This window comes from Mustela nivalis (genome assembly GCF_964662115.1).
Source record: "Mustela nivalis genome assembly, chromosome: 2".
NCBI lineage: Eukaryota > Metazoa > Chordata > Mammalia > Carnivora > Mustelidae > Mustela > Mustela nivalis.
Window position 1 is genome coordinate 145,875,154 of NC_139021.1, and position 16,822 is coordinate 145,891,975.

General features: G+C 44.0%; 1 protein-coding gene across 1 annotated transcript in view; it reads right to left on the reverse strand.

The window, feature by feature from the left end:
• Positions 1–16,822, reverse strand: part of LOC309859360 (anthrax toxin receptor-like) — a gene marked incomplete at its 3' end in the record, with an annotated part of 35,761 nt that overhangs the window by 12,332 nt on the left and 6,607 nt on the right. The window contains exons 2-9 of the mRNA XM_082719995.1: positions 7,779–7,850; positions 6,494–6,565; positions 3,579–3,660; positions 3,443–3,476; positions 2,335–2,414; positions 2,190–2,258; positions 1,754–1,831; positions 1,592–1,652 (exon numbers count right to left, since the gene is read on the reverse strand). Of these exons, the coding sequence (XP_082576121.1) occupies positions 1,592–1,652; positions 1,754–1,831; positions 2,190–2,258; positions 2,335–2,414; positions 3,443–3,476; positions 3,579–3,660; positions 6,494–6,565; positions 7,779–7,850 (548 nt within the window). The remainder of the gene's footprint in view (positions 1–1,591; positions 1,653–1,753; positions 1,832–2,189; positions 2,259–2,334; positions 2,415–3,442; positions 3,477–3,578; positions 3,661–6,493; positions 6,566–7,778; positions 7,851–16,822) is intronic.

The window sequence follows — 16,822 nt, forward strand, 5'->3', positions numbered from 1 at the left end:
ATCTAGTGGAGTTATCTGTGGGAAACAGATGGATGGGACACCTGGGAACTGGATCATAGTGGGGTAGAGGAAGGGTCACTAAATGGACTGGCTGCAGGCATGACCCTGCACTGTGTAGCTGGTCTTGCATTCCTTCTTCAGGCTCCCCCTGCCCAGCTGAACCTGCACATGCTCCACACAAAGATTCTACCTGCCACCCTTCAGGACCTGCCCACTGAATCTCAGCGGAAAACCCTCCTCTGCCTTGGGTCCTACTATGTGTCCCCATAGATGTGCCCTGTCTGTTCTTTGCAGACACTCACTCTGGTTCCCATCACATATGGGAAAAAGAGTGACAAGGTGCCAGCAACATCCGGCTTCAGTGGGCAAGAAAGCCTCAAATATACCCAGAAAACACCGGGGAAGGCTGAATCTCCAAACCACTGTGCCTAGTGCCTCAACCAAACACAGTGTTTCTAGTGCCTGAGTCCATTAAGGAGATGTTTTTTTTACAGAGCAAACTAGCCTATGCAAGGAAAATCAGAACACTAACAGCCTTCAGCTAGCAGGAGCAAGATTTGCTGAACAAGGGTTTTGCATGGATTTTCTGGAAGCCACCGTAATGGTCTGTGTTTTCATGGGGGTTGGAGTCACACAAGCATTTTGTACTTTTGTCAGAAATCATGAAATGATACACTTTTGTCATATTTCAGAAAAAATCTCTTAGTAAATATTAGCTCCCTGTGTAAGATATGTAGATGAAAGGGTTTGGTGAAGTAGACTTATATCTGTAATTTACTTTAAAATGCAACAAAAATTAAGAATGGATTCATGGAGAGAGGGAGCAAGTGCACTAGATAGATAAAATTATAATGAAATATGATCAGATATTAAATATGAACTGCAAAATCCAGGTAGTGGAGATGGGGCTGTTCCTTGTACTGGTGTTTCCACTTTGCTATAAGCTTGGAAATTTCTTTCAGAGTCTAGGAAAATATGAAAGAACTGAATGACAAAAATAAACCATGACACAGCCAAGCCAAAGTCACGGCACATAGAAAGTGACAAGTGACTAATGAGAGGGACAGACAAAGGGCTGTGGGAATCCAGAGGGGCTGGTGAATCAGGGAAGGGGCAAGGGGCAGAATCCTGGGAATGAGGCCTCAAAGTCCACCTTTCCAGGGTAGACTAGACCCTGGAAAGTGGACAGAGGGGCTTACAGGAAGCCCAATGTCACCCCGCGCCTCAGCCTTAGAACTGAGGGAAGACCTGGCTGGCCTTGATGGAGGCTAGGGACCTCACACTCCCAGGCCAGGCTGGGGTTTGGGAAGGGGCCTACTCAGTGCCTTCAGGGTCCTGTTGAGGAGATGTCACCTGAGCCACAGTGAGTCTGTGCTCATCCCTGACAGCTTTTCTAGGTGCTCTGGCCCTGGGATTTATTTATTCACCATGCAAAGACAAGACACTCACACAAGTCACACTAACACCAAACACACACTCAGATGAACACAGACTCCCACACATTTGAGCCCATGAGCACAGTCGCGCATGTACACTTAAATGCACACACTCCCCAAACCCTTCTATATAGAACAGTGGCTGCATCTCTTACCAAATAAACAGACAAAGTAAACGCCGACTGAATTCATTTTCTTACAGGTATTGGCCACAAGCTGAAAGAGAAAGAGAAAGGAGTAGCAGGTCAGGGACAGTGGATTGTGGTAGCATGGTGAGAAGCCTCCTTGTCCCCTTCTCACATTTAATGCAGACTCACCGATTGATAAGCGAGATCCATTTCCTTGAGCCCCTTTGTTGCATACACCTGGGATTCTCTTCCTGTAATGTCAACTAGCTACAAAGAGGAAGAAGTGTCATGGACTCACAGGAAGTGGTAACTATGAGGTGTTCACAAGCAGTTGAAGACACAGAAGTCCCCATTCCAGGAGACAGTCTTTTGCTTATAGATTCTGAGGGCCAGACCCTGGTGTCGGCCGGCAGCCCGCCCTTCGGGAAAGAAAAGCCCTTACACATGTACATGGGGCATGTAGGTTTAACACAACAATTGTCATTCATTTCTGCAGTGGCTATCTGCTGTCCAGACACTAGGGGTGGGTTAGAGGTCCATCCTCATGTAACCCTGGGAAAACCACCTATGAAAGCTTTCTCCATATAGGCTCACAGGTGGCACCTGGTTACCTGCTCGTAATTACCTGTGCTCTGTCATAATCGTTCAAAGTCATGAAGTAAAGGGAGCCCTTCATCCTCTGAGCCTCCTCAGCCTAAGACAAATAAGACTTTGAGTATAAGATACTTGAAATATGCAGCAGAATGCTAATAATGATGAGCTGGACTCACTTCGGCCTTGATCATCGGTATTGATGATGGTTTCAGTGGTGCAGTGGTCACCGCAATAATCAGGCTGTTCTTACGTGGGTCTGCAGAGGAGGCAGGGAGTGTCCTGATCAGTAAAGGCCCCCAGGGTTACTCTCCACAGGCTGCTGGAGCACAGTGCTGCTCCCCACACTTCCTCCTCCAGAGGAAAGGCCCCCCAACCCGAGCACCCACCATCAGTGATGTCTGGAGGGCTAGCAGCCCAGCCCTGGAGGGAGAAGGGCCTTAGCCAGGACCTACATTATAGATGACAGCGCTGAGCCTCGCTCTGGCCCTTTCTACTGAACCGTCACTATGACCAGACATACGACCCTTGCTCTGAAAGGTAACTCCAGCTACTTCACTGCACCAGCATCAGCCTTTCAGTTGAGCAAAGGGACGGACAGCCAGACTCGACTGTACCAGATGTCCCACAGGGCAGTGGAAAGCCTGGCTCTGGCTCAGGGCAGTGCCCTCAGAAAGTCCTGCTCTATCTGCGCACCCAGGGATCCAGAAGACAAGGTGGAGACTCTCGGGCTGTGGACCCCATGGCCAGCTCAGTGCACTTCCCCACCAGGCTCTCACTTCCTTCCCAGCAAGGGCTGTAACCCTGCAGTCTAGACGAAGACGGCTCTGGGCCGAGGACAGCCTTTTCCAGTGCTGGGGACACAGTCACAGGATGACATTAGCCAGAGGGAAGGAACCGAAGGGAAAGGAGCCAGGGCCAGAAATGTGGTGGAGACAAAGTGTGGTTAGCGAGGGTGAAATCCAGCGCTTTTTTTCTGAAAATGGAATCTTGTCTTCTCTTGGTCCCCTAGCTTTTCTGTTTTCTTGTTCAGGCAGCCCAAGTATAGTTCAAGCACCTCTCAGTTGCCAAGAACTTAGAAGGTACACGTATGGCCCCATGTTACTCTGAGACACATCACTAGGGATGGTTTTCGTGCTCCCTGCAGAGGAGGATACCCATGGCCCAGAGAGGACAACACCTTGTTCCAAGAGTCAGTGATAGTAACGGTCTGCACCAGACCTCCCCGAGGCCCAGGCCTGCTCTGCCCCCACAACCTGCCCACAGTGAAGTCACCAGGCAGCTTACTCATGAGATGCTCTTTTCGAAGGTCCTCATTTACCTGCAAGGAAATGAAGGAGTATTGGTGGAGGGCAGTGGGAGGACCCAGGGATACTCTGAGAATTCCATAAAGCAGAAGTCCTCAGAGCTCTAGAGTTAGTACCTTTACAAATCCTGTCTCCAATAGGTTTTCTCCTGAAAGTTGTACTGTCTTAAGATTTTTAAGAGCTTCTTCAAATTCCTTTCTGAAAAAATCAGAAAAAGTGTTGAAATGTAATTTGGTCTTAATATTAAAGGCAGCCCCAAGCCATTCTGGAGCCACTGTGCTGTGTGTACATGTCTGGCTCAAGTCAAGTAGCCCAGTCATGACCTTCAGCCACCTGTCCTTGATATTGACAGGTCATGCTCAGGCCTCCGCTGTCTCCATTCGGGTGAGCATAGGGTGGGAGATGCTGCTTTGCTAGTCCCATGGGTATGGCCTGGCTTTCTCTGCACTCGTCACAGTCTCAGGCACACAGACCTGGGGGACCCCCAAGGCCCCAGGGTGAATGTGGGGCACACCCATGGAGGTGTCACTGTGAATCCCACTCACAGTGTAATGGGCAGGGCTGCTAGAAGTTACTAGGTCCCTCAGGAAGGCACACTATCCTCCAACATGTAAGACTGAGTTTGGAAAAGTCGTCCTGCTGATTGATGCTCCTGTCCTGTCCCATCCTCCACTGCCACAGACCCCTGAGGTTGACATGGTCTCCCCAAGATTATTTCCCTTCTGGACTGGTGCTAAAGAAAGTAGCAAGCTGTTTCATGAGCACACTAGGGCTCCTGAGTCCATGTGCTCCTGGAAAAGGCCAAAGCCTGGGGAAGTGGCCCTGAGGAGTGACCCTGGGCTGCCACAGTTCTGTGGCCAGACAGCTGCTGTGAAAGCAGAACTCATGGGTGAGACTGGGATACATGAGGGTCTGGGTGTTTAGGTTCAGGCCAATCCCATGTGATGAGCTAGGCTGGCACAGCCAGTCTAGGAGAGTGTGGACCCAAGAAGGCTTTTCATTGTGGAGAGTGCAGGTGTTGCTATGGGGTAGACCTGAGAGCCCCAGGTCCAGCCCCACACAGCCCAGCCCAGCCCAGCCCAAGAGGTGAGGCCTGGGACCTGGGGCCAGTGGAAGCCACACCAGGCACTGCCTGTCTAGCAGAAGCACTCTCCCCTTCTTTCTCATCATACACTGGAAGATTTATATTTTGTAACAGTATCCCAAATATGGGGGAACTCATCTCTTACCACTGTCTAGTCCAACAGGCTCCCTCCAGGGAGTGCTGCCCCTCTGGCCCTACTCCCAGCTCTGTCCGTGGGAGGGACACCAGGCTCCTTGTCCCCTAGCAGTCTCTCTTCCTCTTTAATACCTGTCTCAACTCCTTGGAGCCTCTCCATCTCTCTCCTGTTGTCACCCACCTGGGCAACACCTCTGGGTCTTCTTAGCCCCTGTGCCATCTGGTTTCTTCAACATTCGGGAGAAAATCCCTCTTGGACTATGTCTCCTCAGCCTACTCGATCCTAGCAGGACGGGCTCAGAAAGCACCAAGCAAGTTCCTAGCCTTGGTCCCACCTTCTCTGCAGAACCCCCAGAGTCACACTTGTATCAGGTAACATTGCCCCCTCTGGGATTTTCTCTGAATGCCAGGGTCTACCTGGGCTCTCAGCCATAGGCTTCCTCAACTCCTAGGCAGTGGGGCACGTTTGGGAAGGCCCAGTCTCAGGTGGAGCCTAACTCCTGTCAAGATTCTCTGGGTTTCTCAGGAGCTGACAGCCTTAGGACCATGATCTGAGTGTGAGCTCTCTTCCCAGCTGCACATCTTGCCCCATCTCATTTCACATCTTTTCTACTCCCCTGAGTACATTGCCACTCCTGAAACCTCATTTGTGGAAGATGTTTCCTGTCCAGAGAGGACCAGGAGGCCCTCGTTCAGTCTCCACACAGCTTCTCACATGGGCCCTGAGACTCCCACCTTAGAGAAGGCAGAAGACTTCCCCTCCCCAGTGACAGCTCTTTCACCAGAGCCCCCTGTCCAACAGCCTTGCATCTCTCTGCCACCTGCCAGCGTCACCCCCAATGGATTTGTTTCCTTCCACTCAGCTCATATCCACTCAGTTCTCTTTGTCCTAAACACATAACCACACATATGCACAAACCTTTGCCTCCACTAATGCTTGGAGCAGCCATCCCACTCATTGCTTTTCCTGGAGTCAGAGATGAGAGTGCAGTCTGCATGCACTGACATCACCACTGTGCACACCTGGCTTCTCTCCATGGTACTGAATGGTGGGTCTATGTCATAAATCCTGGGTCCATTCAGTCCTAAGGGTGCTCAACCTCTCTTTGGTCCTTCTCGCTCTCTAAATTGGGATTCAGCCATTTATGTCCATGAGAATCTTAACCTTTCAGCCACCCAGAAGCTCCATAACTTCCTATCTCCAGGTTTTTGAGAAAACTGCTTAGCGCACCATGACCCACTCTCAATCAGTCTATCCCAACTTGGTGCTCAGGATTCCACTCATTGGTTCCCCTGTCCCAGACCTACTAAGGGACCAAGATCTGCTTCATTGACACCCATCAACACTTTGATGCTGCCCATCCCATCCCTTCCCCTCTGCTACTGACTTTGTCTCTCCCTGCCCCACTGGCCCAGGGCAGAAAGTGACACAAAAGGGCAAGTACCCATCATTGGTACTGCTCATAAGTAAGCCACACATCTGTCTTACCCCATCCAGGGAGTCCTCACTGACAGCCACTTCTAAGAACAGGGAAGGGCATAGAGAGAAGAACCCAGACATGTGATCACAGGGCTTAGAGGGACAGGGATGGTCTACCAGTACAGGACTGGCCATTTTCAGAGCAGCCAGGGGCCAGAAGAAAGGGAGGAGTCAGAGCTTGGGGGTCAGGGTGCACAATGAAGGAATCTCAGGCCAGCCCATGCACACACCATTGGGATTCCCACTGTGGTCTCCGGGAACCTCTCAGCTCCCTTGATCTTTCTGGGGTCTCACCCACTAAGGCCTGCCTTGCGGGTCGATGTGGCACTTGCCTGTGTATGGTGAGTGGCAATTGGGTCTCACCCTGTGAATTGTAGGTGACTATGCCGATCCTCACGGCTGGGCTAGGGAGGAAGGACATGCTTGTGAGAAGCCATTGACACAGTTTCAGATGAAACCAGGGGCAATCAGGGAGGGAATGCATGAGAGTTTCCCTGTCCCCACCTCATCTATTCTGTTTTGGGCCCTGCTTTCCAAACCCCAGAACTTCTTGTAATTTTAGCAAAGAAATTCTGAGGCCTGTTAAATGGGCAGCCTTCCTGGAAGAGTGTGAGAATGGCATCCTGAATCACCCTTACACTCTCTCCAAAAGACACACACACACACACACACACACACACACACACACACACACACACAGAGGCATATGCACAGTGCAACTCAAGGAGATAGACACCTTCATACTCTTGCAAGAGGGCCTCCCAAATGGCCTCTCCTCTACTGCAACATACTTTGGAACTCCTTCCCCACCTCTCTCTCTTCTAAAAAAGTTATTCTCTCTTTTGGTAACCATGCATATACATCCCTTCATTTCCTCCCCTTGGTCACTGTTTTCTGGTCTGCTGACTCTCATTATTCCTTAGCTAAACTGCTTTTGGTTCTTCTCCCAACTCATTTACCACTATTATCAGACTTTTTTTTTTCTTAGAGCACAACTTTGGTATTTTCACACCCTTAAACAAGAATTATCTGTGGCTTCCTATAGCTCACAGCAGAAAATTCAAGCCCCATGGCCTGGCATGAGTCACTGTGTTTTGGCTCCATGCTGACCCATCTGGCTTTATCTCTCAGCCCTCCCCTGCATTATAACCCTATCCTGCACCCAAAAAGACCTCTTACTCCATAAAAAATCTCCCTGATGGTTCCTGTTACCCTGTTTTTTCCCCATCTTTAAAAAATGAGATCAAATTTCACATCCCCTGGGAAACCATCATTGAACTTTTTCTGTGAATTCTTAATTTTTCCTTAAAGTTGCCATAAGTCATTTGCCTTTTCTTTTGGCCCCTGGCATTGTTTAAGCAAGTGTTTATTTACTGCTACTGTTTTGCCTGTTTCCTAATCTGTTAGGTCCTCAAGGTCAGACTGTATCCCCAACAATATGGCCTGACTCTCAGGCAGGAGCCAGTCAAAGCTGCCATGAACCAATGGAATGACTGATCTATCCTTTCCTATTTCAAGACACTGCCCTGGGCTCTGTGCTCTTGACTGGAGGGATACTCATGCCTACTGAGCTAAAGAGCTGTGTACTCTGCCTGGCAGAGGGAAACACAAGCCTACTTTGTGAACCTCTTCAGCATTTCCTCCACAAGTCTCTGTGATTCTTCCCAGTAGTCTTTTGCAGTTTCTGACCTGAAAGCCAAAACAACATTGATCAGAGGGATTATGTGCCTCCATCAGGTAGGCAGTATTTCTGCCTCCCTACCTCCCACAGTCCCTTTGGCAAGCTCATCTACAGCCCACATAACTGATGTCTTCCAAACACTTTAGTGGGTTACCTTGGTGGTGACTATCATCAGTGGAAGTGGTGGGGAGGATGACCACATAGACCCATGCTTGAGGATGAGGGACTTTGGATACAAACCCAGATGGTTGGTCATGTTAGATGAGGCTATTAGGCAAGGAAGGAAGGAGGATAGAAAAGTCCCCACTGATTCTGATATGTTGTTCTATTGCCTGCCCTTCCCACTTACCAACACATTGGTAGAAGTCCTGACCTCAGCACAGAGGATGTGCTACTAGGACTATTTTATTTCCCTCTTTCCTATCAGCCTGCAAAGCTGAGCCATTATGGATGCAGGAGGACTTTTCTAGCCCCACTGCCAGGGGAGGGACTGGAATAGACCCAGGACAGTGCTGTTGTGGTGTCATCATGCTACAACCAGAAGGGAAAACTACAGGTCTCTCCTGTCCCTACTTTCAGATTCTTGGTTCCGGTTGGCTCCCACATTAATCCCTGGATGGAGAGTAGGAGAGTAAAGAAGGTTGATGCCTCATGATGGCCCCTTCTGCCTAGGTGGGAAGAACTTTATTGTGCCTTAGCTGCCCAGGGTTCAAAATTCTTTGTAATGTCATATCTCTGTAGGTCTGCACAATTCCAGTTTCTGAAGGTTTATTGACTAAGTGTTTTCGTCAGGGTTCTATGGATGGTTAGAGTGAAACAGACTGGTGCTGATGCCTGGATTCTTTCCCTGGGTCTGTGAATGGTTCCTGCCTTTTACGTGTCCTATGTCAGAGAACATAAGCCAGAGTCAGAGAACATATGTCAGAATCAGAGAAACCCTCAAGGAGGCTCTTCCTTTTCTTCCAATGATCCCTATGTTCATTTACATTCCCAATGTCATGTTTACATGTTTTTACATGTGTCCCACACATCCAAAAGCACCCTTTCTCCACTCCACCATTCCTTCTGCCTCCTTTAAGCTACTTCTAAAACTGTCACTAGATAGTGAGGGAAACAAGGATAGATGATCCTAAGTATGTCCAGATTATCATTCATGGAGCCTGTATATATGAGGCACTTTACATTAAAGATTTCCAATTCCAGAGCAGGCTTGTGATATCAGAATTATTTCCATTTTGCAGTCAAGAAAACTGAGGCTCTCATAGTTCAAAGAATTTGGCACAATTTCCATGGGTAGCATAGATCTGACTTCAGATCCAGTTGTAAAGCTCATGCTCTCCCTGTTCGACTGGGCAGACTGGGATGACACTGATGGAGGACAGTTGGAAGAGAGGCAAGCAGGCAAAAGTGCCCCCATCCTAAGAGGAAATCACCCTTTAGAGGATTTTACACCACCTAGGAAAGAGCCCTTCACCCATTCCCGTGTGATAGATGACAAAACCCTGATTGGATAATAGGTGCAGGGAGGATTAATCAGATTAAAACAGCCCACCTACAAGCTCATAAAAACACTTAGACTTAAAAACTCCAGTGGCAACTCCTCTCGGATCCCTTCCCTCTTCAGGAGCTTTGTACTGTCACTTTACTATGGCTCAATAAAGTTTGCTCTGCTGCCCACCACTCTTCATCTGGTCTACCTCTTCATACTTGGCAGCAGTGTGACCAAGAACCGCAGGCACTAAAGAAGGAAATCCTGTAACAATAGGAAAGTTTGGTGGCATTTTTAATCACCCTTCCCCCATTCTTTTTCCAGTCTGGTGGCAGTTTGAGTCCTGATCTGTGGTCCAGTTCCAACTTCTTGAACCAGAGGGAGCAGTGTGGACCTCACTTATAAATTATTGTGTACATCTTTTCTCTAAACTTGCTGTGGGGGTTAATTTAGGATTTGCAAAGGTAGTTGTGGACACAGATAAATTTAGAAAGCTACACATATGCTCAGCCAGAAGCATATTCTGTGAACACTTTAAACTTTCACCTTTGGGGGCACCTGGATGGTTCAGTGGGTTAAAGCCTCTGCCTTCAGCTCAGGTCATGATCCCAGGGTCCTGGGATTGAGCCCCACATCAGGCTCTCTGCTCAAGCGGGGAGCCTGCTTCCTCATCTCTCTCTGCCTGCCTCTCTGACTACTTGTGATTTCTGTCTGTCAAATAAATAAAATCTTTTAAAAAAATAAATAAACTTTCACCTTCGGTTGATCCCTAGGTTCAGAACAAGTTTAGTTAAGTGGTAAAGGAAAGCCCAGTAAATAACATCTACCTAATTGGAAGTGGAAGAGTTTCTCTTCTCTGTTTCTTGTGTTTTTTGTTTTTTTTTAATGTTACGGTGTTTTTATATTTGTTTCAAACTGCCGGCATTCAAAGGAATCGCTGTCAAAATATAAGCTGAAAATTAGCCAAAGAAACAGAAACTCCAGTGTCCCCACACAAGATACATTCTTTGAAAATGTAATTTGGAACGATCTCAAAACAAATGAACTTCTACACATGTAGAAGGAGCAAAACACCCCTGAGACCAGTGAGAATTTTTTTTTTTTTTTAGAAAATCTTATTTCTACAGTTACTACATTGTAATAATCCAAATCAAATTTCCAACAACAACCAAAATCACAGAATGTACAAAGAAATAGAACATTGTTCATTCAAAGAACTAAATAAATTTACAGAATCCATCCTTGAGGAAGTCAAGGCATCAGATTTAAAGCTTGTATAGCCACTCTGGAAACACTCTGGAGGTTCCACAGGAAGTTAAAAATAGATCTACTCTATGACCCAGTAATTGTTCTACTAGGTATTTACTACAAAGATATAGATGTGGTGAAATTAAGAGGAACCTGCACTCCAATGTTCATAGCAGCAACGTCCACAATAACCCAATTGTGGAAAGAGCCAGATGTCCTTCAACAGATGAATGGATAAAGAAGATGTGGCATCTAAATATATATATTTATGAATATGACTCAACCATCAGAAATGATGGATACTTATAATTTATATCGATGTAGATAGAACTGGAGGGTATTGTGCTAAGTGAAATAAGTTAATCATTTTGAGTCTATTTTTGTGTGTGGTATAAGGAAGTGGTCCCGTTTCATTCTTCTGCATGTGGTTGTCCAATTTTCCCAACACCATTTATTAAAGAGATTGTTGTTTTCCATTCTTTCTTGCTTTGTCAAAGATTAGTTGACCATGCTGTCAAGGGTCTATTTTGGGGTTTTCTATTCTGTGCCATTGATCTATGTGTCTGTTTTTGATCCAGTACCATGATGTCTTGATGATTACAGCTTTGTAATATAGCTTGAAGTGAGGCTTTGTGATGCCACCAGCATGGGCTTTCTTTTTTTTTTCCAACATTCCTCTGGCTATTTAGGGTCTTTTCTGGTTCCATACAAATTTTAGGATTATTTGTTCCAGCTCTGTGAAAAAAGTTGAAGGTATTTTTGATAGGGATTGCATTGAATGTGCAGATTGCTCTGGATAGCATAGACATTTTCACAATATTTATTATTCCAATCCATGAGCGTGGAATATTTTTCCATTTGTGTCTTCTTCAACTTCTTTCATGAGTGTTTTGTAATTCCTCGAGTATAGATCCTTTACTTCTTTGCTTAGGTCTATTCATAGGTATCTTATGGGTTTTGGTGCTATTGTAAAGGGAATTGATTCCCTAATTTCTCTTTCTACAGTCACATTGTTAGTGTACAGAAAAGCAACTGATTTCCGTGCATTGATTTTGTATCCTGCCACATTACTGAATTGCTGTATGAGTTGTAGTAATTTTGGGGTGGAGTCTTATGGGTTTTTCATAAAAAGTACCATGTCATCTGCAAAGACTGAGAGTTTTACTTCTTTGCCAATTTGAATGCCTTTTATTTCTTTTTGCTGAGGTTAGGACTTCTAGTAATATGTTGAAACAATAATGGTGCGAGTTAGCATGCTTGTCATTTTCCTGACCTTAGGAAAAAACTCAGTTTTTCCTCCATTGGGAATGATACTGTGGGCTTTTTGTAGGTGGCTTTTATGATATTGAGGTAAGTTCCCTCTGTCCTTACACTGTGAAGAGTTTTAATCAAGAAAGGATGTTGTGGGTATTAAGGAGGGCAAATATTGCATGGAGTACTGGGTGTTGTATGTAAGCAATGAATCTTGAAACACTGCATTAAAAACTAATAAGGTATTTTGTGGTGACTAACATAACACAATAAAAAAAGGGAAAGCATTTTTATTTTGTCAAATGCTTTTTCTGCATTAATCGAGAGGATCATATGATTCTCATCCTTACTTTTATTAATGTGATGTACCATGTTGATTTTCAAGTGTTGAACCACCCTTGCAGTCCAGGAATAAATTCCACTTGGTTGTGGTGAATAATCTTTTTAATGTACTGTTGGATCCTATTGGCCAGTTTGGATATTTTTTAATTTATTTTTTATTTATTTTCAGCATAACAGTATTCATTATTTTTGCACCACACCCAGTGCTCCAGGCAATCCTTGCCCTCTATAATACCCACCACCTGGTACCCCAACCTCCCACCCCCCGCTCCTTCAAAACCCTCAGATTGTTTTTCAGAGTCCATAGTCTCTCATAGTATGGGTATTTTGACATCCATGTTCATCAGGGATATCGGTCCATAATTCTTTTTTGTTGGGGTCTTTGTCGGGCTTTGGGATCAAGGTGAGGCTGGCCTCCTAAAGAAGTTTGGACCTTCTCCTTCCATTTCCATTTTTTTAAAAAGAGCTTCAAAATTGGAAGGGGAGATGAACCATGAGAGACTATGGACTCTGAAAAACAATCTGAGGGTTTTGAAGGGGCGGGGGGGTGGGAGGTTGGGGGAACCAGGTGGTGGGTATTAGGGAGGGCACGGATTGCATGGAGCACTGGGTGTGGTGCAAAAAACAATGAATACTGTTACACTGAAAAGAAGTAAAAATTTAAAAAAAAAAAGAACTTCAGTAGAATTGGTATTATTTCTTCTTTAAATACTTGGTAGAATTCCCCTAGGAAGCCATAAGGCCCTGGACTCTTGCTTTTTGGGAAGTTTTGATTACTCCTTTAATTTCCCTGCTGGTTATGGGATCTGTCCAGATCTTCTATTTCTTCCTGTTTCAGTTTTGGTAGTTTATAAGTTTCCAGGAATGCATCCATTTCTTTCAAATTCTCCAATTTGTTGGCATATAGTTGCTTATATATGTTCTTAAAATTGACCATATTTCATTGGTCTTGGCTGTGATCTCTACTTTTACATTCATGATTTTACTAATTTGGGTCCTTTATCTTTTCTTTTTGATAAGTCTGGCTAGGGGTTTATTGATCTTATTAATTCTTTCGAAGAACCAGCTTCTAGTTTCATTGATCTCTTCTACTGTTCTGGTTTCTATTTCATTCACTTCTGCTTGAATCTTAACCTTAATTATTTCTTAATCTTAATTATTTCTATTCTTCTGCTTGGTTTAGGCTTTATTTGCTATTCTTTCTCCAGCTCCTTTAGGTGTAAGGTTAGCTTTTATATTTGAGATTTTTCCAATTTTTGAGAGAGGCATGCATTGCAATGTACTTCCATCTTAGAACCCCCTTTCCTATATCCAAACATTTTGAACAGTTGTGTTTTCATTTTTATTAGCATCTATGAACTTTTAAAATTATTCTTTAATTTCCTGGTTGACCCATTCATTATTTTTTTAAATTAACAATGAATTATTTGTTTCAGGGGAACAATCTGATGTCCTGTGTCTTTTGACTGGGATATTTAGCCCATTTACACTCAGAGTAACTATTGAAAGATGAATTTAGTGATATTGTATTACCTGTAAAGTCCCTGTTTCTGTAAATTGTCTGTTCCTTTGTGGTTTATGTTACTCTTTGGCTCTCTCCTTGCTTATAGGGTCTCTCTTTTATATTTCTTGCAGGGCTGGTTTGGTGGTCACATATTCTTTCAGTTTGTTTATCTTGGAAGCTCTTTATTTCTCCTTCCATTCTGAATGATATCCTTGCTGGATAAAGTATTCTTGGCTGCATGTTTTTCTCATTAAGTACCCTGAATATATATCATATCGGCCCTTTCTTGACTACCATGTCTCTGTGGATAGGTCTGATGCAGGTCTAATGTTCCTACTTCTGTAGGTTAGAAACCTCTTTTCTTGACTTCTTTCAGTATTTTTTCTTTGTCTCTGAAATTTGGAAGCTTCACTATTATATATCAGAGTGATCTATTTTTTATTGATTTGGGGAGAGGTCCTTTCTACCTTTTGGACACGAATGCCTGTTTCCTTCCCCAAATTAGGAAAGTTCTAAGCTATGACTTGGTCAAATACACCTTCTGTTACCACCCACCCCACCTCCATCTTCATCCTCAGTCATTCCAATAATTCTGATGTTGGTACGTTTTGTAGCATCACTGATTTCTGGAGCACTGGGTGTGGTGCATAAATTTTGGAACATTGAAAAAAATAAAATTAAATTAAAAAAAATCCTCTCTTCATGCCTATTAGTTGTTTTTCTCTCTTTACCTCAGCTTTCTTCCTTTCCATCAATTTTTCTTCTGTGTCACTGACTCTCTCTTTTGCCTCATTAACCCTAGCTATTAGAGCATCCAATTTAGATTGCCTTTCAGTTAGAAAATTTTTAATTTGGGGCTAATTAAATCTCCTTTCTGCAGCAACAGATTCTTTAATGTCTTTTGCCCTTTTTTTCCAGTCCAACTAATAACTTTATAATTGTTATCTTGAATTCCAGGTCTGACATTTTACTTATATCCATATCAAGTTAGATCTGTGCAGAGAGTATTACTTCTTTATTTTGTTGTGAATTCCTACTTCTAGTCAATTTGCCCAGAGAAGAATGGATATACGAATGAACAATAAAAAATATCAACCATGACTCATGCAAACTACACATTAGAAAAATCCTAAGAAGTCAGAAACCAAAACAGAAGAGCAAAAGAATAAATGAAATAAAAAAGAAAAAAGGAGGGGAGGGGAAGAGAGAATATAATCTCACTAGGTGGACAAAACAGGGTGATCCACCTGTTTCTGAGTGTATTTTGGTCTATGTGTTAGAAGACACTAAATCCCAAAATTGTAAAAAAAGCAAAACTTTACACACACACACACACACACACACACACACACACATACACACACATTAAAATTGAATAGAGTGAAAGGAAGTCAAAATGAGTGAATAAAATCAGAAACCAAAATGAGTGAATAAAATTGAATAGAGTGAAAGGAAGCCAAAAATGAAGAATAGATCTATAAAATGTAAATGCAAAAAATGAAAGTTTAAAAAAGTTTAAAAAGAGAGTTTAAAAAAGACTTAAAAAACAAAGAGTTGATAAGAAACTAGTTGAAAAGGGAAAAAAATGAAAAATTTTAAACTGAGAGATAAATGAATCATGAGAAAAAGGCCTCAAATTCTATATACTATTTTTCTTGGCACTGTATTTTTAAAGTCTTGTGGGGTCTGTATACTTGCTCTGCTCCTCTTCTTTCAGTTGGTCTTCTGGTGGGGGGTAGCCGGCTGTGCTGCTTCTTAGGTGTCTTTCCTGGGTGGAGTAGCCCCTCCCCTTGCCAGGTGTCTGACCTCAGTGTAAGCTAGTCCTTTGTATGTCATTTGTGTGCCATTTGTTCCCTTAAGACTTTCTGTGCCTCTTTAGAGGATCGAAACAAAAATGGCTACAAATGGCCCTAGAATCAAAAGACGCAGTTCCTTCTCCTTAGTAAACTCTCGGGGATCAAGGCTCTCTACTTTTTTGTGTGCCAAACTCTGCAGACTCTTGTGGTGCATGTCCACAGCAGTCCTCCAGGGGAAAGTTGTAGGGTCCTGTGTTAATGCTCTCTGTAGGGCTGTGGTGCTGAGAACAGTGGCTGGATTCTGAGTGCACCCATTCTGCCCCTCCCAGGGGATGGTGAATGGTCTCTGTGTTTCCAGTCCTCTGCAGGGTCCACAGGCAAGAGAGTGGCCACCCAATTGGCCTGGCTTACAGTTTATGGCAAATTGAGCTGAGAGCCCCCTTCTGGGCTCACTGACCACAACAAGTTTCCCCTTTCCACTGCTTTGGAACTTGACCAGCTCAGGAGTCCCTGTTAATTCTGTGACTCCGGGATCCTGAGACCACATTGTCCCACCTAGAGATCTTCTCATTTATTCCCCTGAGCACCATTCAGACAGGGATGTCTCTCACTGGAGCAGATTTCTAAGGATTCTGATTTTGCCCTCTGGAGATATATCACTTTCTGGTAGCCAGCTTACAGAGGGTCCCTCCCCACTCCATTTATCTTCTGGTATCTTTCCTCAGATTCACTTCTCTGTATCTCCTACCTTGGAAAAAGTGGTCATTTTTCTATTTTCAGGGTTTTGGTTACTCTCTTCCTACATCTGAGGTTGAATTCATGGGTGTTCAGAATGATTTCATAGTTATTTAGCTAAATTCAAGGGACCGATGAAATGAGGTCCCTTACTTTTCCACCATCTTGCTTCCTCCCTTGCGCTGATTTCTTTTCTTTTCTTTTTAAAATAAACTTCTCTTTACCAATTTCAAAATGACGTCTTTTTAACCTCAGGATGACTTTGGGATATTTAAGAGGGTCCCTGGAACATCTCAAAATATTTTTTGCTCTCCTTATAAAAGAGACATATTAAACTAATTTTGCTAGTTTGACATGTTGAATTACATGGGAAGCATTCTCAAATAAGAAGATATGTTAAACTTTTTTTAGGTTATACTCGTATGGATCTATGTTATTAAGGTAAGTTCCAGAAATTGTATGGAATTCCAAGAAATCAATGTCTTGGCAATATCTTATCTGTCATAATTCTAATTATGGTCTTAAGAAGTATGTCAAAGAAAAAGTGAAATTTCTTGTCAATTGCACTGTAATGAACCCTCATCAGATCTTTAATATTCCAGCTTTTAAGCTTTT